At 39.0% G+C, this 27,781-nt stretch overlaps 1 protein-coding gene and 1 long non-coding RNA gene across 4 annotated transcripts in view; one reads left to right on the top strand and one right to left on the bottom strand.

The window, feature by feature from the left end:
• nlgn3a (neuroligin 3a) overlaps positions 1–27,781 on the bottom strand; it is a 206,793-nt gene that overhangs the window by 79,923 nt on the left and 99,089 nt on the right. For all 3 annotated transcript variants that reach the window (XM_064328187.1, XM_064328188.1, XM_064328189.1), the window contains one exon: positions 25,877–26,026. In XM_064328187.1, coding sequence (XP_064184257.1) covers positions 25,877–26,026 — 150 coding nt within the window. The remainder of the gene's footprint in view (positions 1–25,876; positions 26,027–27,781) is intronic.
• Positions 34–27,079, top strand: LOC135251116 (uncharacterized). The gene is made up of 3 exons (XR_010329085.1): positions 34–235; positions 1,005–1,150; positions 26,714–27,079. It is a non-coding gene; the product is annotated as an uncharacterized LOC135251116 (long non-coding RNA).

Here is a 27,781-nt window from a genome sequence, read left to right as displayed (position 1 = left end):
TAAAGTAATAAAGGTAGGGAAGAAGGAGGGGGAGGGGCCTATGACATTTTGAATGTGTTTGGCATGGTGTAAAGTTTGTGAACAAACTGGGGGGTTCTACATGCATCCTCAAGGCCTGTCTGGGACTAAAAGTGGGGTGATATGTCAAGTTACTTCTGTTGGAAGGAAAAGACCCCATGCACATATTAATACAAAGCTATTGGCCGGGAAAGTACCAGGGAAATCTCCAAGCCAGGTAAAATCTTTCCTTCCATTTTATTTCTCTCCTCATTGTTTTTTCCTTTTTTTTTGTTGGATTGTTTTTTCCTTGAGACTTACCTTGCCACCCAGTGGAAACCCTTTTGTGCATGTACAACTTTCTAAAGGACTTTTCATGTTTCAATTGTGTATAAGTATATGCATATGCATTATATGGTACTGTATAGTGTTTGGTTGTATATAGTGGGTGCACATTTTCAAAAATACATTATTTTCATGGGTATCTATATACTGTGTTGGTGATTTGTTAAGCAGTGTCCTCACACCCCATGGTTTTATACAGTGGCTCTCTGGATGTATTAGTGACTAGGCCTGAGTATCAGGCTGTTTGTTACATAGTGACAAAAGGCTTGATTGTACAATAACGAAACACAAGTAACTCAAGTAAATTCAATTAATACCTGTCTGCTAACCATAAATTTAGCTAAATACAATCATGAATTGCAGGTGAAATACATGTCACCAAAGCTAACATTGATGCAAGCTAAAGCGGCAAGCAATATTCCAAATGTCTTCAATATATCAATAGCTCTTTCTGTTCTTACTGTAGCTTTCTTACTGTTGGTGTAAGTTATATTTCTAAATATGATATTCTTTGCAAAGTCTTTAAACTAGCCTGCTTGATTGACTCATATTCTAGTTCTTTGATTTCTCTTGAACTGGAAAATTGCAAGTCAAATTGCTTGTATCTCGTTTAGCTGTCTGCTACAAACATGCCATTTACGATAGATTGGATTTTGTTTTAGTTTGCTGTTGAAATAATGGAGTTGGTCATTGTGAAATTCACCATCAAAAACTTAGAAGAGGATTGTGCAAACAAGATATGGGGAACAACTTGCTAAATTGTTAAGAGATTCAGTGAATTGCAAGGTATAACATCCACTTTCACAAGGTAAGTTTACAAACTTTAAAGTTACTTGAACAGGATATTTCCTAGCTATTGGGCTTGTTAACAAGCTATGTTAAGCAGTTGGGTGGTCTAATTAAACCCACAATGTGATTAGTCATTGCTGGCCAACATTCAACTTGACTGTTCTTGTCACTGTTCTCAAAAGTGTCAGTTTCATCGCCCGGTCTGCATGAAATCACCCCGCTTCATTCGTTCAGCTTTCACGATAGCTCACTTGGGACTTTTAGTTGGACAATGTAATAAGGCATAACCAGCCTGTGTGTTTTTTTTCCTATACATACATTCAACCTCTAAAGAGCTTCTAAATGATGTTTTAGATTACGAGAATTAGCTAGCTAACATAAATAAAATACTGTTTGGTGTCGCCAGATTTATTTAATTAGTCTGGTTTCAATGTAAACATTGTTAAAATTTAGGAAAGCCCTGGTTTAAAATGACATTAGTCTTAGTCTTAGTCTTTATAGGTCTGTTCTTGGTCTGGGTCTGGTCTTGAGGTGTGTGCTCTTGGTCTAGATCTGGTCTTGACCCCAACTCTCGATTTTCAATTAAAGACACTCCTTTCAAGTTCCAAAATATGCTTTTTTGTCATTTGCACATGCAGCCATTTTTATGCCATTTCTGTCACCCATGTGCTAACAGGTAAGAGAATTCAACAATACAATACTAGGTACATATGTCAGAATTTGCGTTTTTAGGGAGTTTATTGAATATAGGCACATTATATTGAAATGTGCCTATACATGGATCACAGATGCATACACTGGCCTTCAAAGGTTAACTGTGATACCTTTGGTTTATTAAGGGTCAATACTAATCCTTTGAAAGAAAGAGGGGTTTTTCATTATTTTGATATGATATTATTGCTCTTGTAGCCTTGATGTATTGATCCTCCCCACAACAGATTCTGCAAATTTTCATAATAGCCCCCTCCCAGGGATTGTGGTATTGTCAGTGCATGGTAGCCTGTTCTAATTCTAAATTTGTATTGCTAGAAATAGACCCCCCAAACCCGCTAACATTCCACTGAGCAATGCAAACCTATATACCGTTGTTCTTGCATTTCTTTGTTCCGCCCCCAAAAATATCAGTCTTCCTTTGTGACAGCTACATTTAGGTTAGCAAGGTGCTTTTTACATCCTCAAAATAGAGCCCTTGGTGTTGTTTGCCATAATGACCTTGTAAGTCACTTTGAACAAAAGCAACTGGTAAATAAATAGATTCATGTATTACTTCTTATTTATCATATTTTAATAAATAAATAAGAAGAAATGTTTTTATGCTATTAATCATATGCAAATAAATTCATGAGGAAAAAAACCCCACTCATCTCCTGTTGCTCTCGAGATCTGGGGCCTGCCATAATCCTTCTGCAGCCCCACTGTCTCCACTGGTGGTCCCCTGGGCTGCTGTTCTGATCCCAGTTCTGTCCTCTACTTTGGGAGAAGGCTGCCCATGGTCCTCCCTCGATGGTGCCTCTCGTATTACTCACATGACATTACACATCACTGCTCCATTCCCTCCTTCTGCTTTGGCCACATCCCGCAACACTCACAGCTGGGACTCCCATGGTTGCCACGGAGATCTCCAAGCACCCCCCCCCCCACACTCCCCCCCACCCACCACCACCACTCCCCTGCAGCTCAACATCCTGCTGTCTAATCACAGATTCAAGTCCCAGGATGCATCAGTCCTGAATCTCAACCAAGCCCACATCTGTCTCTGAAAATACACCATGTGGGCAAAGTGATGTAACCTCACTGAGGGTTCCTCACTACTGATGGGCTGGGGGCTCTGCTGTCTCTACGACTGCGGTTGAGGGTTTGAGGTGACCAATGATTTCTGCTTTAAGGCAGGAAATGCAGCCAAGTCCAAAATATCCCATCACATCGGCGTTCACAGCAGTACACACCACTGCATAAATAAACTATATGCTCTGACCTGACATGGATATCAGCAGAGCAACTATCACCCTAATAGAAGATGTCATTTATAATTGAATGTCCATTAAAGCCATCATATTTTATTGAAATGCTTTTCCATCTTTAAAGAAAATGACCAAAGTTTTTTTACAGAGGTATTTTCTCAGGAGATTGTTGTGAAATAAGCATTCATCTCATTTCATTAAAAAAATAAATAAATAAATATATATATATATATAATAAACACAAGTGCCTTAAATGTTTGTATGTACAACATTTTTGTGTTCTTAGAAAGAGGACTGTGAAATCTCAATTTCTGTCTAAATAATAACCAATGTAAATATTGTAGACTTCCTGCTTTCCACTTAAATGCATTTTTCATTTATGATTGCAGGTCAGTTATCAGCTAGGGGGGGGTCAGTTGAAAACAGTTAATCTTCTGTATTTCCTGTTTTGATCTATCTCTTCTCTGAACCTTCCTGCTTTGTCTATGATTACGCTTTGGGGTTTCATTTGTTTTGTACACAGATACTACTGTGTACTACACTCTAGGCCAAGGACTCACGAACGGCTGAAAACAAAGTAAACTGGCTTATATTTGTAGTACATCTGTATTGAAAGGTTTTTTCTAAAAGGTCATACAGTTGTATCCGGTCAAGTGCACTTTGCTTAATTTTGGGTCCAATCAAACAGACTATAAAGAAATCTAGAAAAATCTAGAAAGAGAAAAGTTGTGGCCTGAAATCAGGGGGGCCTGCGCTGGAGGCAGCAGCATTTTTTAAAGATCAAGTGAGTTTTCACTTCCAACCTTTATAATCCCCACTGTTTTAATACATTTCATAAAGTATAATCAAGCAAGGAAGTGTAAAACACTATTTAGTGAACAGGGCAATATCATCATACTTGATTCACAGCATGTAACATTTTAGGAATCAAGCAATTAACTAATGTAGACATTTCCCACTTTTTACAACTGCACAAGTTGTAGCAATTAAATCCAGATAGGCTATAAATCTTCCTATCAGCCATGGTAGATTTAAACATTAGGCTATTTTGTCACCATGCCCTGGCCATGTTTTATGTAAGAAAATAAAACCAATCAGAAAAAAAAATTCCTTTATTCCACAGAGAATATTGAGCTGAATTTAGCATGCTGGAAATTTGCAACCCAAACAACATGCTAAAGAATAAAAATGCAGTACTGACATCTGTTAACTGACCAATGAGAATCTACACTGTCAATTAGTTGATGAAAACTCATTTTAATTGCCACATACCTCTACATTTTGCTGTTTTATCATCATACAGTGAACAAAACAGACCTTATGAGATGGCAGTGCATTAATTTGGGAGGGCTTGGTTGGATTGCCTTTAAAACAGTATAACTGATAACAGTCTGTTTAAAGGGATATGTCACTTTCTGGAGTTCATGCATATAATTTCATTTTTTGTGTATGTTTGAATGTGCAATGAAGGATACTTTAGATACAGATATTTCTGAGGACCTGCAGGTGTTATATGGCTGGCATAAGGGGCATTTGTGAATTTGTGGTTTAAAGAAATCAACTTAAGAAAACTGAAAAGAAGCTTATATTATGAAGTTATGCTTCCAGAGGTTGTACATTCACACATAACCTTATTATTTTTCTTATGACATTTAATCTTGCTTTATATGTTTCCTATGGCATATCCAACGTGAGACTGTTGTGCTCAAGGAAATAAGTTCTGACACAATATTAAAATGAATATGTATGTTTATAATTGTGAATAAATGCAATAAAATTAATGTGTTCATATGTACAGCCTCTGGAAACAAACACCATGGAGCTCACTGTATCATCACCATACACTCCGCTTTTCAGTTACTTTTTTTTCTTGCTTGAAACTACAGACATTTGTATGTATCTAACATAATGTCCATGACACCCACAAATTGACTGATCCAATTAATGAAGTATACTCCAATGAATGAATAATATAAATAAAATAATAAAAATAAAAAATACAGAAAGTGACATTAAGGAAAAATGCAGATTCCTCAAGGCAAAAAAAAAAAAAAGTTTGCTTGACTTGTCATATTGTGATAGAGTGGTGGAAGTGAGAGGTTCTTTCCAATGAAAATGAGTTTTTTGAGTGATTGACACCTAGGCTTGTGACTGATTGGTCATACACCAGTAAAGAGATCTGCTTATTCCTGCTTAGGGCGTCTGTCATGCTTCACGTGTCACTTCTAGCATGCTCACTGCTTTATATCTGTGTAAGGTAGCATAAGAATGAAATTAAACCATGTGACAATATACTGTCACTTCTTGAAAAAGATTTTTGCTGTCCTGATAATGAAAATACAAACTTAATCTTAATGAATTAAGGAATAGATTTACAGTTTGTGAATCCGTTTGTCCTGTGGTAATGAAAAAGTACAGTTGTGGAGGCAGTATCAAAAAATGAAAGCAGATAAAAATGAATTAATGCTAGTGAAACCATTTGGTTTCATTTTATTTCATAAAACATCAACAGGACAAAGGTCCATTCTGTTTGTGCTCACTATAAATGTTCTGACACTCTTCTGTTATGATCCTATATCAACAAATATTTGTATTGGTATTTAATGACTATACCTCTTTATTTAAATGGTTTTAGTTGCCACTTTTTTAATGACTGGCCTGTACATGGACCCATACAAGCAAGGCTTACTTGGAGGTGCACAATATTAAAAGAGTATCAACAGACACAAATTTAGATAACGTAGTTACATATGGTATTCCTATAGCAGTAGCTGGCATTGTTTTTACAACCGTTTTTAATCTCTATGTACACTAGATGAAACTGCATATAGAGATTTCTGTTTTGTTCCTACAAAATTAACTTAGCAGGAAAAACTGTGTCTTGAGGGAGCCCTTTCCTTGCAGTGCTATCTGGAAACTGATATTAAATTATATTTCAACAATCTAGTAATTGCTGGTCCAAGGTCATTGAATTTTATGGTCTGCCCTGCTTTAGTGCTATATAAAAATGAAGCGAACACCCTATATTTTGTGAAAAAGGATTATCATTATGTGGCACCACAGATCATTGTTCACAAACAACTGATCGCAAAAGCAACGTACAGTGAAGTAGAGTGGCCTATACAGAAACATTTCTGTATGGTTGACTGTAATGCTAACCATTTTAATCAGGTTCAAGTCTGAATGGAACCTGAGTAAACACAAAATATATTTTTTAAATTACCAAAATCAACTGTTTGGAACATCATTAAGAAGAAAACACTGGTGAATGCCGTAATCGCAAAGGGTCTGGTAGACTAAGGAAGACCTCTACAGTTGATGACCAAAGAGTTTTCACCATAATGAATAAAAACCTCCAAACACCCACCAAACACCACATACATTTTGGACACACCCTTGAGCAACCTACTAGCAAAATGTCAAGCACATAGGTGAGGTTGTGAGGTGGTCAGAAATACAGAAATGTTGTAACAATCTTTACACTGAGTGCACCCCTTAGCATGTGAGAACATGCTCCGTAGTCCAGCTATTTTGTGTTTTTCCTTGTTTGGTATTTAGCTGTTCTGGACATTTAGTTAGAATTGGGATGTAAACATGGAATTGTGTGTGGAAGAAGTAACATTAGAGTCCATTGGTACATTATAGATAACTAATACACGTGGTAAGTGAACGACTTTTTCAGTTATCCATATCCTATTCAAATATTAGCCTATTTATTTTCTCAAATATGTACTGTATATGTTTATGGCTATGGGTAATTGTACATTAGGTAAATTGTAGCTACCTTATCTGGCATGTGTTCTGTAGTTGTTCCAACATCCTCGGACATATAGCTGCCTAACATAACTAGCTAGCTAGCTAGCTGCATCACTTTTCATCCCCTTGGCAAACTTCAACTGACACCACTGAAGAAAAGCTAGTCCATGGTTGACTCTAGTTATTGAATGAGCCCTGTCACCTTGTCTTTTTGCTGAGTTGTATCTAGGCATCCGTCATTGTCGCAGCTCACAAGCAACAAACACTTCTGGAATCTGATCCCAAAGCACAGACTCTGTAGCCACACCCACTCCTCCCCACACAAAAAAGAGAATAACAAATGCAGGGAAAAGGTGCACGAATTTGGCGAAACTAAGTTGAGATATAGATTGCCAGTGCATCACAGATATACCTTAGCATAGTTATTTTGCAATATTTTCACGAAAAAAATACTGCATAGTCTGTCTTTAAGGTGTGCTTGATTTAATCAAAAAAAAAAAAAGTCTGGTTTGGCTGAATTTAATATTCCCTTAAACTAGATAAGTGAATTTGATTGAATCTTAGGCATAGTGCAATATTGCTATGAATCATTAAGCTTGTATATCAACGTTAAGCTTTCGGAATACATTTTTAAAAAACAGATCCCAAGTTTCAGTTGAGAATCCCAACGACACAGAAAAATGGGTCCTGCAACTCTGACTAATAAATGCTTGGCACATTCAACAAACAGGTTCCGTGTGTTTTTGCTGATTTGCAAGAAAGTCTGAGGCACTCTTTAGGACATTTACATCATGTTCAACATGGTCCGAACCCTAATAACAACAGGGAACAAATGAAACCAGGGGCAGAGTTTACCAGCAATCATGTACCTGTAAAACTGCTCAGAACCGCAATATGCCAGCAGCACAGCTGAGGTCACCAGAGAGTACAAAGAATTGAAAATGTGAGTTGAATTTTTTTTTTTTTTTTTGAATCTCATATATAGCTAAGCAGCTCCTATCCCCAGTAACATTGTGTTACAGCCAACAGATAGCATTTCTTCCAAGACAGCAATATACAGCTCAGGCAGGTACGTGTTCAATAAACAGATAAGGAAAGGGAAAAGAGAAGATTAATGATCAATCCATCTTGCCAGAAGGACTTTTCTGGGATAAGTATTAATCTTGACTTGCCCTGCCATGATTCTCTTTCCTTATTCAGATTAAACAAAGCACAGGCAGCAAATCGTACATTTCATAGCTTTTGCCGTCGTCACCGTTGTTGCTGAAATCTTTGGGTTGGCCTATGATATATAGGGATGCAGACACTATTTATTATTTTTTTCCACCACTTCACTGCTTTCAAATCATTCTCCAATATTAGCCTGCCTTTTGCTCTTGAAATAGCACAGTAGAATGTAAAAGAAGGATCTGTTTCAAAAACTGTGACACTGCGTTTCCCTGTTCTCAGACACTCCACCCACTGCATACTCTATATATTTACGCAAGCTGTCCTCAACCAAAATCTTTTTTTCCTCACACTGTAGTCCTCCAAGTCTAAACTGTTGTATGTGTGTGTATGCGTGGGGATGGGAGGGGAGGAGGGGAGGAGGGACTTCTGTAATGATGAACAGAAATGAATCCATCATATTTTACACTTGGATTAACAAAGATCATCCATTTCTGTGAGTAAACTTGGCTAGAATGCTGTATAAGTCCGATGAGGTCAAAAAAGGCCGCAGTGCTTCCTGTGCCTTTTTCGGAAGGGCCCGCTCATTCTCATCTCTCTGGAAGCTTAGTGCTGGAATGAGCTGGTCATTGCCCCCAGAACAGCAGTCACACACAGTAATCCATCACCTGCTGAGAATTCACCTTTACTGGCTGTATCCAAGCTCACCTAACCTGGAGCTGTACTGAACCGGTGTGCTCAGGCTGAGATTCTGAAACTGCACTATGGAATCAGCACTTTCCTGTGCACTCACATGTGACTGGCTTGAATTGCATTATTAGCTGTAGGGTATTACTGGTATTAATGAGATTGTTTTGGTAATTCTGGATAATACTCCTCTCTGAAATTGCACTTTGGAGTTAGCTTCTTTTTTTTTTTTTTGCACTGCAGTACATATTAACATATACTTATTGTGTTGCGGTGGATAATAGCTCTCTTACAACAGCATCAACAAAAAAAAAACAACAACTATGATATAATAATAATAATAATAATAATAATAATAATAATAATAATAATATAGCAACAGGATTGACCACTCTCAGTTTATCTGAAAGGAAAAAAAAATCTTTTGTCTAATTTTTCCCTGTGAATCTCGTAAGTGTTCCAGCCTGCCTGGACTGAATTTTCAGCATCCTGTTATCTTCATGATTAAAACACCTACTCAACCACATTTTATATTTATTTCACCATTTTCTCTCTAGCCTTGTGCAGAGATGATGAGAGAGCGCAAGTGAATCTCACTCCCACCTCCAACCTTACGCCCACCCCCCCCCTCCCCCTATTTACACCCATCTCCACCCCCCTCCCACCCTCCTCATTTGAAGCAGTGGATTGTGGCGGCCGCGGACTCCCACACACACGCGGTTCGCTGACCTTGGCCCCTCTGTACGGCTCAACCATTATTAATCTCTCAGCAAGACAAGCAACAGGACTGGGTTGCCAGGCCAATATAAATCTCCTCAGTCAGGAAGAGAAAAAAAAAATTACCTCTTTGACCAAAAATAAATAAATAAATAAACACCCACATCTGATGATTGACATACCCTCCACCTCCTTCTGTCTCCCCTTCAAAGAGAAATGAACAACGCAGAGAGAAATTCGCACTCGTCTGCAACGTGAGTCCCCTTTTCCCTTCAGAATATCTGTACATTTTGCATTGTGCTCTTTGCTTCTTTTTTGCAGTGCGCTATTATGTTTCCTGTACAATAAGGCTGCTCCACCTGTTTGTACATTTGCTCCAAGGAATGCATGAACACTACTGTGCAGTTCTATTCTGAAGTTAAAAGGTCCTCAAGGACTAAACTACTGAGCATTTAAGCTGTGGGGAAAAACAATCTACAGTGTTTTGTTTAGTTATTTATTTATTTTTTAAATCATTCTTTGTGGAAAGTTTTTGAGCCAAAACAAAAAAATAAGTCATCAGATTAATATTTCAAGCAACGTTAAACAAAAAGCTGAAAACGTAAGGGGGGCTGAAATCAAAGTTTAAAACACTTTTAAAAATTCAAATGCTTTCCTCAGGGTAGAGAAGCTTGCAGGCGGGGTCATTATACAAGCAATTCACAAATAAATTCTAATTTATTTATTTTTTTCACAGGAAAAGCAAAAAGCTACTCAGCCTCTCTAAAAAAAAAAAAACACACTTGCATATATACAATGCATTTACTGTCAGTGTATTACATTGTAAGTGGCAAAGTAGTTGTGTAGTGGTTATGGTGTTGGCCTTGAAAACCAGAGCTTGCTTTTTCTTTTGCAAACTTTGGGTAAGTGCCTCTTAATAATAGCAATTTATATTTAGTGAATGTGTGTTAAAAATGTTGTTATTGTAAAAAAGTTGTTGTTGTAAATAGTCATGTGCGATTCTCAATTTTTTGGTCTGCAAATCTTAAATTTGCAAACCATCTGCTATGAGTCCTTGTGATTTTCTGATGCTACTTTGAATGTCTGGCCTTGGTGTCCACACTCCACATCAAGATAATCCACAGATAAAGCGTATCAACCTAAAGAACAAGGTCCATAACTAAGGGAACAAATCATATACTTGACATGACCCAATGGGGTTGATATCCCCCTCTGTAGCAGACTCTCCTGACCTCAGTTGTATTAGGGCAAACAGCACAGTACATAAACACAGATATAAACAAATGGACATAGTATTATGTCATTATGCATTATTGGCCATTAGCAGAAATGAAATCCAGTGCCTGCAAATAGCCTTGCAGAATTAATATGGATTTAACAGCAGAGATGCATTACTGTAAATGGGCACATGCGGGTATAAATTTCCTATGACTCGGTCTCTGCTCGCCACGGTGCCTTTAAGAACAAAAACTCAAACCAAGATAACCTTGCTGTGATTCACCATAAAACTCCAAAAACAAACTGTAGCGGAGTGAAGTCAAAAAATGAAAATAAAAAAGACATCTACAAAAGCATGCAGAAACATACATATATCTTGTTTAATGCACCCCACTAGCTTGGATATCCTGACCTTTTCTCTTTTTAATGGTTTTAGCTCCTTCCAAAAAGGACCTCAGGTTTTAATGAGATGGAAGAAATTGGATAGGGCAGGTGTCCGCTGGAGGGAGCCAAGGCCTGCTCAGTTTCTTTTTGGTGGGGGGGTGGTGGTGGGGGGTTTGGGGCATGGGGGGGGTGCAATGTCGAGGTTGGATGAAGGATTTAGAACTGGGTTGTGGTGCTCCGGGGACCAGTCTTCAGGAAAGAGACATGCTGTTCCTAAATCTCCACAGCGTAATGAGGCACCCCTCACAGGTGTCATCGGCGCTCTGAATCTTGCGCCGCAGAGGTGGGGAATATTCACCTCGATGATGAATTCTCAAGTCATCAGCATCAACAAATGTGCCGCTGCCGTTCTCCCACCTCTCTCTCTCTCTCTCTCTCTCGCTCTCGCTCTCGCTCTCACCCACACACATACACTCACACAAACACACACACTGCCACATCCAGCATTCATTTTATGGGACAAACAAATCATCAATACAGTTACACACAAAATGCATTTAAAGCACAAACACTTCGACCTGAAGTCTGTGCTGTATTAAGTTGTTCTCATCACCCTGTTGCTATTACAGCATGGTGATGAATAGAGTAAATCATTGGCCATAGTATTTGCCAAGAAAAGAGCTATAATTTGAAAATATTGAGAGCTCAGGTCAAAACAGCTGCCCACTAAATATAGTTTGCGATAGAAAACAACCTTACACATTATGAAACAACCAAAGATCACAGTTTTGTAAAAAAGAAATACACAAGTTGGCAATGCCATCATATGGATCATTCTGATCCAAACCTTTAGAGTAATGGCTGAGGAAGATTGAACAAAAATCTGAAATAGCTCCTGAGGATGAAATTATGACTTTGCATTCAGACCACTTTGACTGCTTGGACAATGCATTAAAGTAGGCACTACCCATATTCTCTGTTTTCAAAGGTAATTTCTTCAAATTCTTCAACCACCTATGAACTATGTTTTAAATAGCTCATTGGATGTATCCAGTTTCACTCTTGCTTGAACAAGGCTCAGATATCCACTACTTTTTTTATATACCATATATTGCACTGGGGATGCCATAGAAACTAATTTCTGAACAAGTTATGGTCTAACTCTAATATTATCTATAGTATGTGTCTCATACAAACATTTAATAAGGTTAAATATATCACCACCTTATTAGAAACTAAATCCTGCTAGATTAACATCTACAATATCATTACACAGCCTTGTTTATGGCATATGGGGGCACATTATTAACATTTTGCCCTGGTTAAACCATATTTTATCCTGGCCCATTTACATGAATTCCTGACAATACCACTTTTTTGTCAAATGAAATACTAGAAAATAACGACATGTTCATTGTCACCAATGCTACAGTGCAATGCCATTACCAGTATGGTAGTTGATCCATTCACTGGCAAATGTGAAGACAAAAATGTCAGAACAATGATACTTTGAAGGTGCATTCAAGAATAACCCTTTTTCTTGGCGCCATCAAATCTTCTCTCAGGGATGCTGGGATTATTAGTTGGCGATGCCACATCACATCACATACAGTGATCACTCTCTCTGAAGGCACAACTGATAACTGTGGAATCCTGCCTCTGTAATCAGATGTAGCAATTTTTTGTGCGGTGAAGTGAAAATGGATTTCTCAGAATCCTGTGAAATAATTCATGATGTATCGTGACAGAAAAAGATATGACCAGGACTCAGGGCAGTCTATTACAGTGTCCATTTTCAGCCTACTCTCATTCTCAACTGAGAGCAGCTTGTATGTATAAGAAGTATATGCAAGTAACACATGTCCACAAAATCAGATGAGGCACAAAGATTTCACAATAGTCTGTAGATGTATGCTACACTTTAAAAATGATGTGGTATATGTCTCTTAAAACTTGTCACAACTGACAAATGCCAAGCACTGGGAAAATTCATTTTCAGTGGCCTCACTGTCAGGTAACTGCAAAGTGCCTGAGAAGGCTAACTGGTGATAAATAAAGATTAAACGGAATATGACAAAGCAGCAGCAACAACAATGGATCAAGAAAATACCACTCATTTTGAAGCGTTTATAATTTTTTTCTGGAAAATCTAAAACTATAAATAATGGGGAGAGGGTGGGGAATTTTACCTTACATTTCAAAATAAATGCAGAAATAGAGACACTGATTCAGTTGAACCAGTTTCCGGCTCACCCGATAGCCACTCTCAATGAAGCATTTCGCGTTATGTATGCATTGCACTTAAAGCCCTTGGGGACTGATTGGCCTCCATCTGGGCCTTTTGATGTCTCAGAAGCTGTGGTATGGCTCTGTGCACATTTAAAAATTAAACCTCCATACTGATAATTATTAATTTTTTCATGAACTGAGACAAAAGCCAGGTATACTAACCAGGTTTAATTTGTAGTCCAGGTTTGTTTTTTTACTCCCTGTGATATATACTCAGTGGCCACCAACAGGGTAGGACCCTCTTTTGCTTCCAAAACAGCCTGAATCCTGGGATTTTTGTCTATGCTGACTCAATAGCATCAGGCAGTTCTGGCAGATTTTTCGGCCACACATTCATGCTGCAAACCTCCCAGTCCACCTCATCCCAAAGGTGCTCTATTGGATTCAGGTCTGGGGACAGTGCAGGCCATTGGAGTAAACTGAAGTTACTGTCATGTTTGTGGAACTGAGATACTGGAACCGCCACATCTGGCCCCAACAATCATACTACGGTCAAAGTCCTTTAGTTAACGCATCTTGCCCATTCTAATTTTTGTTTGAACAAAAACTAAACGTCTTCACGCTTAATATATTGAAATTCAGCCACCTGATTTAAATAATTTGAGGAGCAGTCTATTTATGTTAAACAGCAGATGTATCTAATAAAGTGGTCACTGAGTATAAATATGCCTCCTTTACCACCACATGAGGAAACTATATTCACATATGCTATCTAAGGGCCCTATTTTCACAATTAAGGCAGAATTGTCAAATGCTAGCGGTAACTCAATGCACTGGCAAATTAGGTCATATGCGACTAACTAACACTGCGTGAAAAGGTGCATTTACGAGGCGGACACAAATCCTAAAACGGACATATTTCCTGCAGTGTGCCGCATGTGTCAATGTTCTGTGTCAGAAATGGACATAATTTTGTGCACTGAGGTGTTCTTGTCCAGACACTGAACATAAATTTCCTGGACATGGCTGTCCACATCTCAAGACACACCATGAAATACCAGTGAGGGCAGAGTCCATGAATTAATCAGGAATATCCAAGTCCAGAAGTCCCCAATCACAGACATGGCCTGTGAGTGTGCAGTAGTTTCTGGAAATACATGTTTCACGGGGAAACTGCCACTCACAACTGACACACCCAAATTTCACTGAAATTTAACAGGTCAGATATCTTCCCGAAACTGTTTTTCATGCAGTGTAAATTTCTGTAATTTTGTGACTCCAGGCTCTGTGCTGCAGTTGTAAAAGAGGCTGGTTCGATAAGAATAACTAAACCGGGGATGTGGTGGGGGGTTTGTTATCATTATCTCCAATCAGCTTACCCCATTTATTTTCCTTGAAAAGCAATGCAGTGGCCACACGGCCAACAGCTAATTTCGTCATGGCCATTACTAGTGATATCAAAAGAAACATGGAACTGAACAGTTTTAATTTCAATATGTATTTTCCCCTTCAAACATTATGTAGGCCTGCGTTTTCCATTTACATGCGCTAAAAATATGATAATAAATGGCTCCCGTGAACAATTCCGCAGGGTGAATATTCCCAGACTGGCCAGGAGCAAGAGGGAGCTGGCAGAGACACCCTCCAGTCAGCCACTCCATTCTGCTGCTGCCGCTACTGTTTCAAAATGGTGGCTGGCACCACGGTTGCGAGCCAGAGGACGGAAAATAAGACAATAGTTTGATTTAATTATCTTTTTTTTTTGTCTTTGCTGTTGATTTTTTGTTTTATACCATATATAAAATAATCACCATTTAAACTAAGTTGAATTAATTTCAGACATGCACTTTCTAAGATGGATGTACACACACTAAGGAAACAGACACCACTTGGGAACACATGCCACAAACCTAGCACTGCCAATAAGTCCAGGCTCTCGTGCACTCTGTGCTTCTGAAATCTCCATTGCAATGGGCACAATGCAACTCTGCCTCTCTCCGTATGATAATCATGTAATGTGTTCGCTGTTAGGTCTTTGTCACATCCGAGGTGTATGGCTATGTAGTGCAGAACACACGCCATAAAGAATGCACTGACTTTCTGATGTCTGCATTTTAATGTACCACCCAACACATTCAAACATCTGAAATACATTTTTAACATTCGAAAGGTTTGCTCAATTATTGACCTAGCTCGGCCAAATGCATGACTAAAAGCTGGTGTGTTAATTAAAATGAATAGTATGATGAAGAATACAATAAGAAAATGTAGTGGAATGGCTGGATGTGAAGGTGTGCATATGTGTGTATGTTGAGAATTGTGTACTGTATCATGAGATTAGGCAAGGCTAGTGTTCACTGGTTGGCATGAGGGATGACATAGAACCTCCCTCTCCTTTTCCCCATAGATTCTTATGATATTACATGGGTCATTTTCCACCCCAAGAGGACATAAAACTACACTTTGGAAGGAACCCGTTTAATTTATATGCCTGAGCCAATCATGTCATAGTCAGAGTCACATATGTGTGGCTGACACCTGTTATTTTAGGTGTTGTTTTGTGAAGAAGAAGAAACAATGGATTTGCCATTCTGTTAGTGTTTACTTAGCAGCACTGGAGTGTGGGAGATATACATAAAGCAGACGGATGATGCCCTGGTCAGACAGACGATGCACTTCCACTTCCAGTAGGTAATACTGTCATGGGTAGTACCCTCTGGAACTACACAAACCACATTTCTTCTATTTGGCTAAGCCTGTATTTCAGCCAAAAGGTGTCCTTTTGGAGAGCTGCTGTACCCAAACCCATTCATAATGGTTGCGTATCACACACACAAACCACCTGGTTTCCTTGCTGTGCTCTCTGACCTACTTGTGCTCAACTGTCAGGGGAAGGGGAGAGAGGGGGAACCAGCTGTAAGTAGCCCTGTAATTTACGTATGCACACAGTAGCTATATGAAATGAGGCAGAGCCTCAGGCACTACCAAAGACGGTGACAGGGATTTTTTTCCATAGAGGTTCCCATTCTTAAAACATGGCCATTGGTCTTTAAGGGTTTGAAGCAGAATTTACACATAAATTCAATATACCACGTAATTGTGAGTTTTTTGTAAAGTGTTTCACAAATAGCATTTGCTGCTGTTTGAGCATTAGGGATAACATTTGCGTATGCTTGAGCATGAATGGACGTACTTGGAACATGTATAAATGATCGAACTGTGGATCCACCTCTCCACATCTGTAATCGACAAGACTTCAAACCGATGCTTGACCGAGCAAGGACATTCCATTTGTCTAATGCATGTTTCCTTGATTCCTTTGTCCTTGCATCTTTTTCTCGCATCCTTTACTTGTGTCCTCCACTGGGTGGAAGTACTGTAAGGAGCCAGGAAAGGACACGGGGAAGGTATGCAAGAATTCAAAATAAGTGATTGGAATGAGCTCTGGGAATACAAATGAGCTCTTCTCTAACAGGCTCTGCAAGTACGGCTACAAAAAAATTCCAGGTCAGGAGATGGGGACGAGGACGGATAAAATAAGCAATTGGAACAAGCTCAGAGAGACCAATAAACGCCTTTGCGGACTAGTCACAAAAAACATGCATGTGCATTTTGACAACAGATGTATATGCTTTGATATTTCAGAGACTGGTCCGACAGGAAGAGTTTGTCCATCCGACATCTTAAATACAGAAAATGTCAGTCTTTTGTATTTATTGCTGTATACGTGTATATGCTAGGTTTATTAATTGAATACAAGCGCATAACTGGCCACTAACCCACTTCGTGATATCTTGGTTATATCGTAGGGATATGATTTTTTTCGCTTGGTGAGGCAAGTTCACTAGATAACTTGCCCAATCTTGGAAGTTCAGTTGCATCTCATGATTATTTGCGTTGCCTGTTTTCCAAGTTTGTTTTGTTGCCAAAAACGTGCATGTGTAGTAGCAGCGAGACCACACATTTTTGGCATTAAAGAGAGACAATGGCTCTCCGTTTATTTCACAAGAAAAACCTGAATGAAAACACAGTTTTACACGTAATCCCCCCACGAGGGAAATGTAGGTTTAAGAATTACTGCCAACAGTAGGGAGAAAGATAACACTAACATATACTACTGTAATATAAAATGGACAAGATCTCTGTGAATACCTACAGTAACTTAACAAGTACTCTGAGTAAGTGGCCGCCACACACGTGTCTTTATTGGGCCTCATTCACAAAAACATGTATTAGATCAATCGTGGTTAACTGTGCTTACGAGCATTTCCACAAACTTTTCGGCATTTATGATTATTTCTTTATGTGCATTTGTTCTTTGGTAAGATAAAAATATGTGTGTTTGGAAACATGCATAAAGGCATATGCCGAAGTTGTTTCTATTTAGAATGCTTTATTATTCGTGCAGAGTCATTTTAAGTAGTTACAGAACCCATATTGGCAAGTGTTTATCAATACAATTATTATATTAATATGATTTCTGTATCAATATTAACTACATTACCTAACCCTATCTGAATAACTTGTAATTATTCACTAGCTTTTGACTTCAATTTCAGTTTAGCTCTATTTAGTTTTAAGAGCAGGTTTGGTAGTTTTAGTTTTAGTCTTGTTCATTTTTAATGTTAATTTCAGTTTACACTAATGGTTTTTTTTTTTCCCTCATGCACTTTTTATTTTTTTTAAAGACTACCATATGCTAAACCTACCACTTAGTAATGGGTTATTTGTTGCTTTTGGATTACTTGGCTAACCGTGCCTTGGGGAGAGCATGCTTCTTTAGGGTTCATTTTAATGGAAGCTTCAATGTTTTACCCTCAAAATGCACAATATAGGCTTACTTCCAGGGCTTCACAGGCTTAAATTAGCTGAAGGAGTGCTTGCTTGTCTAGTTAAATATGCATGTCTATGGTTTATACCTAGTGTGCTTGACCACAGAAACTAAGGCATTCTGTGAGTATCAGACAGACATGAGCAGTACAGAAATTTGGTGGATGAGAAACTAAGCAAGTAAGCAAGTAAGCAAAGGATAACACACAAAATTGAGGTGAGCTAAAGCTAAATTTCATAAAACTGCTTAGCATGTAAGGCTCAAGAGAATGTATATGTCGAAAGAAAGGTTAAACGTGTAAAGACCCCCTGGATATGTGTGTTTGTGCAAATAAATAAGGTTAAGAGGCTGTTAAAGAATATAGGTTGATTGATCAACATGCCAACACACCTACATAATGAAACGCAGGAAATGAAAAATAAGTCATTTTTCCTACAACAATTACAATGAGTCAACATGGTATTATTAGTATAGTATTATTTGAGTAATAAGGTTTTTTCAAGGTCATATTAATACAGAACATTGTGAAGAAAAAATCATGAGGAAAAAAGAGAAAGGACTGGCTACTGCTCAGGCAGTTATGATCAAAGTCAAATAGAGACTTCAGAAATGCACTGAAAGGGCCTTTGTTAATATAGCTCGGACACGCAATTCACTTTCATACAGCAACAGCAAGTCTTCCAAATCCTGTGAGTGCAGGGAGGACGGCACCTGTCCAAGGCCTCGTACAAGCATCCCTGAATTCCAGAATGTGATTTAGCAGTATGCTAACACATGCCCAAGGCATGGAGGAGCACTCCCCGAATAAAAGAAAAATACAAAAACAAAACATTACTTCAATCATTTGCTCGCTGACATTAATGGGATGAATAAATGTTTTTCTTCTCCACTGCTTAATTTGGATGAATTCATCCAAGCGCCAGTGGAGCCAAGAAAATCTCTGGCTCAGTGTCTTACATGGCAGCAGGACACGGTGCTAGACCCAGCCTGCGGATAATTCTGACAGCTGACTGCCTTTCCTTTAACCCTTTTTTTCTGTTCCACCACTCTGAGTCTTGCCTTGTGCAGCAGAAACAAGACAGCGAAGGGGTGGGTGGGGTCATGATCAATTATCATGGCTGATGACCAAGGTTGTCGCTAGTTCGGTTCTGCTGGCAAACAATTGCAAATATTTCCTATTGTTCTCCCTGGTTCACTGCACATGAGGGAGAGAGCTGGTGACTGTAGATACCGGCATCATATCCGTTCCGTAAAGTGGCCGCGCATGAAGATTCTGTCCAAGGGGGCGATGGACGTCAGGCAATGCTCTCCCGCCCCACTTGATCTACAGGCACAGAACTGGGCCAGTCTCGAAAATTACAGCCAATAGGGTTTAGAGGGGCATGCAAGGTAACGGGTTTGGGATTGAGCCACGGATGTCTCCTTCTGCTTCTTCTCCCCTGCAATGGGATACGAAGCAGTGAAACCTATGGAGGCAACTGTAAAATGATTTCAGAGAAGAGCTGAAATCGTGGGCTGACAGGAGAGACTAATTGCTTTTTTTCTCTTATGCTTTCACAGGACCAACGCTGGTTTAACTAGATAACAGCTGGCTGATATGAAAAGCCTCACCTTGGTTTTTGGCGAGAGAGGCAGGCTTTGTTAATTTTTAATGCAGTTGGAAGCAGTAATTAAGTCTTCCCCATAGGAACAGGAAATTGACGTGCTCCAGAGAGTGAATGAGTAATTATATTTGTAAAGAGCAGTGATACAAGATACACCCCTCTGCCAGTGACTCATTACACATCATTAAAGAGACACAGTAGCCTAGACCCACTCTCACCCATTTCATGCACATATGGATCGATGGGCTGGGGGTAAACAAGATTGGCGTTTTGAAAACAAACCCCGCTCCTCAGGTCGCCCAACCTAACTGGTCGTACATCATGGAGCAGGAAATCACATGACTGCTGTAATCACTTCCCATTCAGAATGCTCTCTCTCTCTCTCTGAGACATTCTGGTCTTTCCCCACTTCTAATTACATATCAAACCTGTAATGAATTCTCATTCATTTGAATACGGAGAAATTGCCCAAGTTCGTTTGTGAAACTTTCTAAACGGAGCCCCGGGAGGATGGGAGCCCGCACTTCGAAGCAATAATTACTGTTACTGTTGGAATGAAACTGTCAGATGAAAATACACACCCAGCATGCAGAATTCCGCAGAGACATTGAAGGAATTTCTTTAATTGGGGTTTAATTGTGTTCTCCATTACAAGGTTCTGTTAAGATGGTTTAGTCTGTTGATTAGATGCAAGACGTCTTCTACGCAGTTCCATCATTGCGAAGTGCAATGACATTTTCCAACTTTCAGGGGAAAAAAGAAAAAAAACTTCACATTTACAGTGTGCAGTGCATCCCTTTCTTTTCAAAAGTCTCTAACCTTGTTTGCTCAGAACACCCTTTCTTTATGGAGAAAGGAAACATCTCTAGTATTCACTATTAGCATTAACAAAGTTGAAAAAGGCCCTGAATATTACAATGGCTGCGTGTCTCCGTTTTGGTTCTATTATTAATGCATTGTTATGATTGGCCAGGGAAAAGGGGGACCTGTATTAGTGAGCATGGCTAGAGTTGTCTGTTTTTGCTGTATATTAATTAGCTAGCCTAATTCGCTCAACCTCAATTATTTCTCCTCATCCTTTTAAGCCGGCTAATTAAAAGACTGCGGTTTTTTCATTAGTATTGTTTATTTATTTATTTATTTATTTACCTTCCTTTTTCTGCTGGAAAGTGTTCTTTTGGCTTTGAATTTAAATCAGTTGTCCTGCAGCTGACTGTATACCAATTAAGAGATTCCCGCAAGATCCTACAGGGGTAAAGGAGGAAGCAAGCATTCATTGTCTGCAGTGGGGGGAAAAAAACCCAATCAACAAACTGCTCTGCGCCAGCAGTTTTGTACATGCAAAGCAATGGCAATTATATCTGATCAAGGCGAGGAGGATGCCGAGAGTTGTAGTCTGTTCTTCCAAAAATATCCAGTGTCCTATCTTTGTGTCACATACAATAACGTTTTGCCACCTCTGGTCGTCAGCATGGGTGCACTGCTGAGATTTGTGTTTGTGTCTAGAATTTAGACGTAGTGAGGCATTTGCCCTTGCACTTTTAAATTCTGTGGCATGTGTGAGCATCAAAACTGGATTCCAATGCTTATGCATTAGCACCACTGTACTGTGGAGAGTTAATGTAGCCATGCATGTCATGCAAAGTGTAAGAATTCTTAAATCAGTCAAGTACCTTCCTTGGGTTTTGCCTTTTCACAGAACAAGGTGTCTTTCATGAATATTCTCATATTATAAGCAGTACAGTGCAGTAAGAACATGGTACACAGTAAACTGGTTGTTGATAAATGGCAATAAAAACATTTTTTTTTCTTTTTTTTTAGTTGCGCATGTTGTTACACAAGCTCGATCCACTCCAGACGCACCCCTTAGCATTTCACTAGATATCTCACACCTGCTTAGTTTACTACAACAAACAAATATACCTCGAGCTTCAACTTATAATTATATATCTGTAATGACATCACTACCTCAGTGTCCTTACCGAGGGAATATTACGCGATTTAAATTTATTTGCAAAATGTCGGCTTAAGCAGAAGAACAGAACATATATAATGGATGCCAGAGGTATGAGACTGGACTAGGATACCATGCATGACACCGCATGTCTTAAAGAAGCATTCATTTCTGTCTTATATATTCCACTTTATTTCCCTTGGCTTGTTGTGCCATTCAATGTTTGAGGCAGCATATATCTGCTGGGCATGATTTGGCCAAAGAGATTCTCCATGGGCACTTAGCTGAGTAGCTGGAATGGTTAACCGCTATTCCCTTGTCTTCAACCCGCACCCTGATGAATTTTATTTATAACACGCTTTTCTCATACCGAAAGCGCTAAACTTTCACCAGCCTTCGCGCTGTCAACAAAGTCAGAAGTTATGCTGTCATGTAATCCTCCATTTTATTTTTTTTGTCTAATGCCATTACAATTTTTTATGCCCGCAATCACTCTGGGAAGCATCCCAGTGCCATTGTTCAGCTCTGATCCAAAATCATGGCTCGGTTTTAAGCATACATCTCTGTATACGTGAAGCAGTTCTTTCTTTGACTGCTGGCATGTGTCATTTATTTTACTCCGCAATTTATTTGGCCTGTTTTGGGTACCCTCAATTTTCCGTCTTAAAAGTGAAACCAGGCAGGCCTGAAGGGAAAGCATTAAAATTGCACCATTGCAAGGAACATTATTATACAACAATGCATTCCTTTCTTTTGCGGCTTGACAGTAATGGAATTATGTTAATTAATTTATTTTGTTATCCTCAGAGTACATTCCTATAAAGGAGACTGTCTTTCTGTGCACGAGGACAACACAGCAGAAGATAGAGCATCTAACTAATTATGTTTTCTTTCAGGAGAAAGGACACTGTATAAATTACAATTAGGCACCGGTCCGACAGAGCACTGGGCCTGTCAGTGGGTGCAGAGTTTCTGTTTCTGTACGGGTGAGAGTAGGGGCTGGTTGGAGTGGATTTCCGTTGCTTAATTGGTTTGTTCTTTAAGGCCTAGAAGACACTTAAACAGAAGCGGGTCTAAGAGCCGAGGAGAGAACGTGGCGCACTCTGAGCCTCACAGATGTTTCACACACAGGGCTACTTGACTGAAGGGCTTTTTCACTGAGATGCAACGCGTATTGCTGTGTGTTTCTGGGATCTTTAAGGAAGCTCCAACATAAAGAGTGGGTGTCTTGTGTAAGGAAGACAACTGTATGTATTTATGCTCATGATATAATTAGCCAAGATAAAGCACAGTACAATTAAAATACAAGTACAAGGCAAGGCAAGAGATGGAAATGCTCCCGGCCAATGTAAAAGCTGTCCTTTCAATGTTGTTGTTGCATTTTTAGCTTTATAACATTTAGAAAACAAGGCATTAGCATGTTTCCGTAATATTATTCAGTTAAACATATTATTAATGCTTATAATACATAAGATACTACCGATACACATTATTATTATTATTATTATTATTATTATTATTATTATTATTATTAATGATAATAATAATAATAATAATAATAATAACAATAATACATTAATTTAATTTAAACTCACTGTCTGTTTCTGTGCTTTCAACTTGCTTGAAATAATGACTTGTTTAGGACATCTCATCTCAACTCGTTCTTCATCAGAGTCTTGGAATTCATTTTTTGGGACACATTATAGAGCCTTGAAATGGGGTGGGGGGGTGGGCTACTCTATGTATATAAACTGCTGTCATTTCTACATGGGGAAACCAAAGTGTGTAAAAGTACCCTTAAATAAAAAAATTGAGAATCTGCACTTTAACCACATGTGAATTGTTTGAAATCTAAAATTGTGGAGCACAGAACCAAATCAAGAAAATATGTCTTTGTTCCAAACACTATGAAACTCACAATATATATATATATATATTATATATATATATATATATATATATATATATATATATAATTCTTAATAATAATAAGCATGACATTTACAAGTAATTAATCATTAATCCTTTTGATGTTAATGTTTGTACTGTAACTACAGTATCCAAAAGACCTCATTTTTTAATAGTGAGTCAAGGTCTCTGCCTCTTGAAGGACATTTTAGTTTTTCTATCCCACAGAACAATGTTGAGATGTCCAAAACGTATGTCATTATTTCAAGCAATAAAGTTTCAAGCACGGCAAGAGACACAATATGGCAGAGGTCATTGTTTTATTATTGGCTTTGGCTTTCTCCATCACCTTTGGTCAGCACTGTCAGTTGTGCAAACCGTTATTCCTACACTTTGCATAGATATTTAAAACATTTTTTGAACCATCTTAGCTCTCAGATTTGAGCCTGCAATCTTCCGGTTATGACCTCAGCTCTCCAAGCACTACATTCTGGTATCTCAATGTATAATTTTGCATCTCATGTACACAGTGTATCAGTACTTTCTTTAAAATGAATGACCTGTTCTAAGGGACAGTGTCCATCAATGCTCAAAGCCTGTTCTCCGGCAGTGAAATATCTGTACAATAGACTCTATTCACAGTGCAACTGCAAGTTATAAACCAGAAGGCAGAGAACTAGAATAAAAGGTGTTGCTCCACTGCTTGCATGGAAAAAATGCATAAATTGTCACAATTTTATATGTATTATTTAAACGCATTATATACTGTTATATTATAAACGTAACTAATACAGATGGCAATATGCTCAAGGTTCTCAGCCTCTTGCTTTCATCTGACATAACAATGTGTAGCAACACCAGGAACAGCACAATGGGAACAGTTCAAATCGGTATAGGATCATGATAATGGCTGGTCATACCTCTGGCCTACATGCATGGCCACACTTGCTCTGATTTAAAGTTGTTTTGCCTTCGTAAAAGTCACAATGCAATCGTATCCTACTTTGACTCCTACGCCCAACACATTCAAACTATTCCACCCAACCAAGTAGGTACACCCTGTTTTTTTTCCTTTTTTCTGTCCATCAAGAACACAGGGCCTGTCATTAATCATGGACTAATGAAGATAGCCGTCTCCGATGCTGTTACAGTAATTAAACTTGATCGTGTCCAACTTAAGGTAAAGAGTCTGACATTAGGGGGAAATGACTATGGGGTTAAGTGTTAGGGCATCTGGTTTATGGCCACTGGGAAACTGGTTTGTTTTCTAATCATATCATATCACACCACAAACAATTTTTCACCCATTATATAACTTGTTTAGACATTTACAGCCTTCAGGGAAATACAGAGAAGCAATTGTCATAATTGAACGTAAAAAGCATGACTGATTCATTTAGTCAGTAGAGGGGCAGTGGTGAATGCAAAGATGCACTCATCTCTGCTTTGATTTTCTGGAGCAGTTTCCATGGTATTTTGTGAAAAGATTCTGCTGTGAGTAAAGCTTGGCTTCACTCTTGTCTCTGTTTTCTTCTATTTCTGTTTTCTTCTCTCTCTCTCACACACACACACACACACACACTAATCCGTTGTTCATAACATTTTTATGATATAAAAACATATGTGTCCCAAGTTATTGAGTGCAACAGGACATTAAATGACATTAAAGTTAATCCTAAAGACACAATGTATTAATTATCACATGCATGCAGAAATTATTTTCAATCAATTAATCTATTATGCTCAATCATCAGAGAGCAATTTGTGCCAATGAGCAGAACGACAAACAAAACTAGCAATAAATTAGAAAATTCTGCTCCAAATGGGCATCAATTTTATGCATGAAGGGAAAAATTGAGGCCATAATTACACACAGCCAAAGTTTCCATTTCTTATTTGTGTAAATAATATTAGTGAGGAATTCATTTATTTGTATTTTCATTTTAAAATGGATGATTCTGTAGTATTTCCTTCTCTAAGTGCTAAGAGTGCACGCAATACAATCTGTTGATGGAGCTTAACCTAATTGGTGGGTTGACTGAAAGTTACTGATGCACGCATGTTCTAAATTCACACATGACAGAAGGATAAAAGTCCTTTCCATTTGAATACCAGATTTAGCTACCAGAATCTAGCTATAAAACAGTCAAATGTGAGGCACACACAATGAGTGGAGCAACACCACTCTACGGGCCTAGGGAGAAATGCCCCATGGGAAATCCCAGCACTGTGCGTGAAGAAATGCACCCCTCACTTTTACAACACCCCACAGTTCTCCAAAAGCAACATGCTTGGGCGTCTTTGAGATCGCCTGTGAGATTGCGCTTACCGAGCACGCCGACCCTGTAGTTGAGGGTGATGACGATGACGTTCCCGTAGCTGGCCAGCACGCTGCCGTCGATCACGTTCCCCGTCCCCTCCATGTAGGACCCCCCATGGATATAGACCATCACGGGCTTGGCGCCGGTGTCTCGGATGTCTGCAAGAGTGGCCACCATTGACACGTTCACCAGCAGTATTTCAGCAGGCAGTGGCTCAACACAATGCAGCGTAACATAAGAGGGGAGGGGAGGGGGGGTGGGGGCAAGCCTGCCCAGATACCAGAAACTGTACCATCGCAATATAGTGATGGGAAAAGTAGTTTCTTTTGTTTTCCTTTCCTTATTAATAGTATGTACTTTGAAGGTGGGAAAACTCATTAAGTGTTGATTGATGGTTCGCAAAATGAAGAATTGCAGTCTTCAGTCCCTTGCCTATTTCTGCAGATAGAACAGCAAACTGAAGGATTTAGGGCTAAATTTGTCTCTATCCAAATGAAAACTAAAAAAAAAAAAAAAAAGTCTGCATAAGAGCTTGAATGCTTGTTGTCAAATTAACTCACCATTACAATAAATAATCCTGATGCCATTTCTAAATATGTACTGCAACAGAACCGACGTTTATTTTCCCCTAAAACTCCTAGATGTATAACTGAATATGTCAGTCTAAAACATTCAGTTTTTGAGCAGAGGGTTTCTTGCCTCCCTGAGGTGGCACTTATATTTTGCGAGATAGAATAAAGTAGAAAAAAATGTGCAAGGGGGTTACTGTTTGAGTAGTCTGGGGTGAGTACTAAGACCCTCTCCCTCTCCCTTTCTCACTCTCTCTCTCTCTCTCTCTCTCTCAGGCACAGTGGCTCTGTATTACTCAGCCTTGAGAGCGGAAAGATAGCTACCGGGCTCTGATTCAAAAACCCATATTGTGTTCCGGTTGCCATGGTTACCAGGGCCTGAAATTCAAAATCCTCAAGAACAAACAGCTAATCACAAACAACAGCCTGGATGACGAGTCTGCGTCCATCTGCAAGCTGCGCTTCTGTTTGCACATGCCCCCCCCCCACTCCTTATTTGCATGCTCGGGATGAGAGCATATTTATGCGGAAGTGTTTCATAAAGAGAGCAGCAGTGAGGCTTTGTCTGCCGTTGTGGGTTTCAAATGCATAAGGGTCTTAATATGTATGTGCATTCATAAATGACCTTAATTGGAATTGTGAGCATGTGAGGTTTTCATTGTCAAAAAGCAAGGACAAATGCGGTTGGAATTACTTGTAGCGTGGCATATGCAATTTGTAGGTGTTCTGTACTTTTTTTTTTTTGCCATTTTATCTGGTATCTGAGTGGGCGGAGATAAGACACGGCCAGACAGTTCTCTGCAAAGCACTGATCATCTTTTTCACTAAGGCACGACACAGTGTGGAAATGCATGAGAGGGACAAAAAGAAATGAAAACTAAATATTTCCTACACCAAAAACCTTGACACATGAAAACGAATGGATCCGAATGTAAAAAAGAAGAAATGAAAGAGAAGGAAAGAGAAATAAGAACACAGATTAGTCATGTCACGGTCATCGTTATCAGCTGCCTCTTTTGTTGATTCTGGTGGTAGGTTACTATGACAACAGCCTCAGCTTATCTGAGGGAAGTACTAGAGTAGGTGTTCATGGTCCCAAAAGCTTCCTCTATTTAATCTAGTCTATGGTCACATTTAAGAGAAGGCAGCAACACAAGTAACTGGTTTGCACCAAAGGCAGGTTGTGCCTCTAAAACCTGTCTCACCACCTGCAGGGGTGGGGGGTAGGGGGTTTGGAGCAGACAAAGAATTATAAGGCGAAACATTTCTCAAAGAATTCCCACTGATTTTGTACCGGGAACAAAACAGAGTTTCAAAGATTAAAATACATTTTATACCACATTT

Source organism: Anguilla rostrata, chromosome 3 (assembly GCF_018555375.3).
Source record: "Anguilla rostrata isolate EN2019 chromosome 3, ASM1855537v3, whole genome shotgun sequence".
Classification (NCBI taxonomy): Eukaryota; Metazoa; Chordata; class Actinopteri; order Anguilliformes; family Anguillidae; genus Anguilla; species Anguilla rostrata.
Note: the sequence above shows the minus strand (reverse complement) of the source record. Positions and strands in the feature narration are given on the sequence as shown.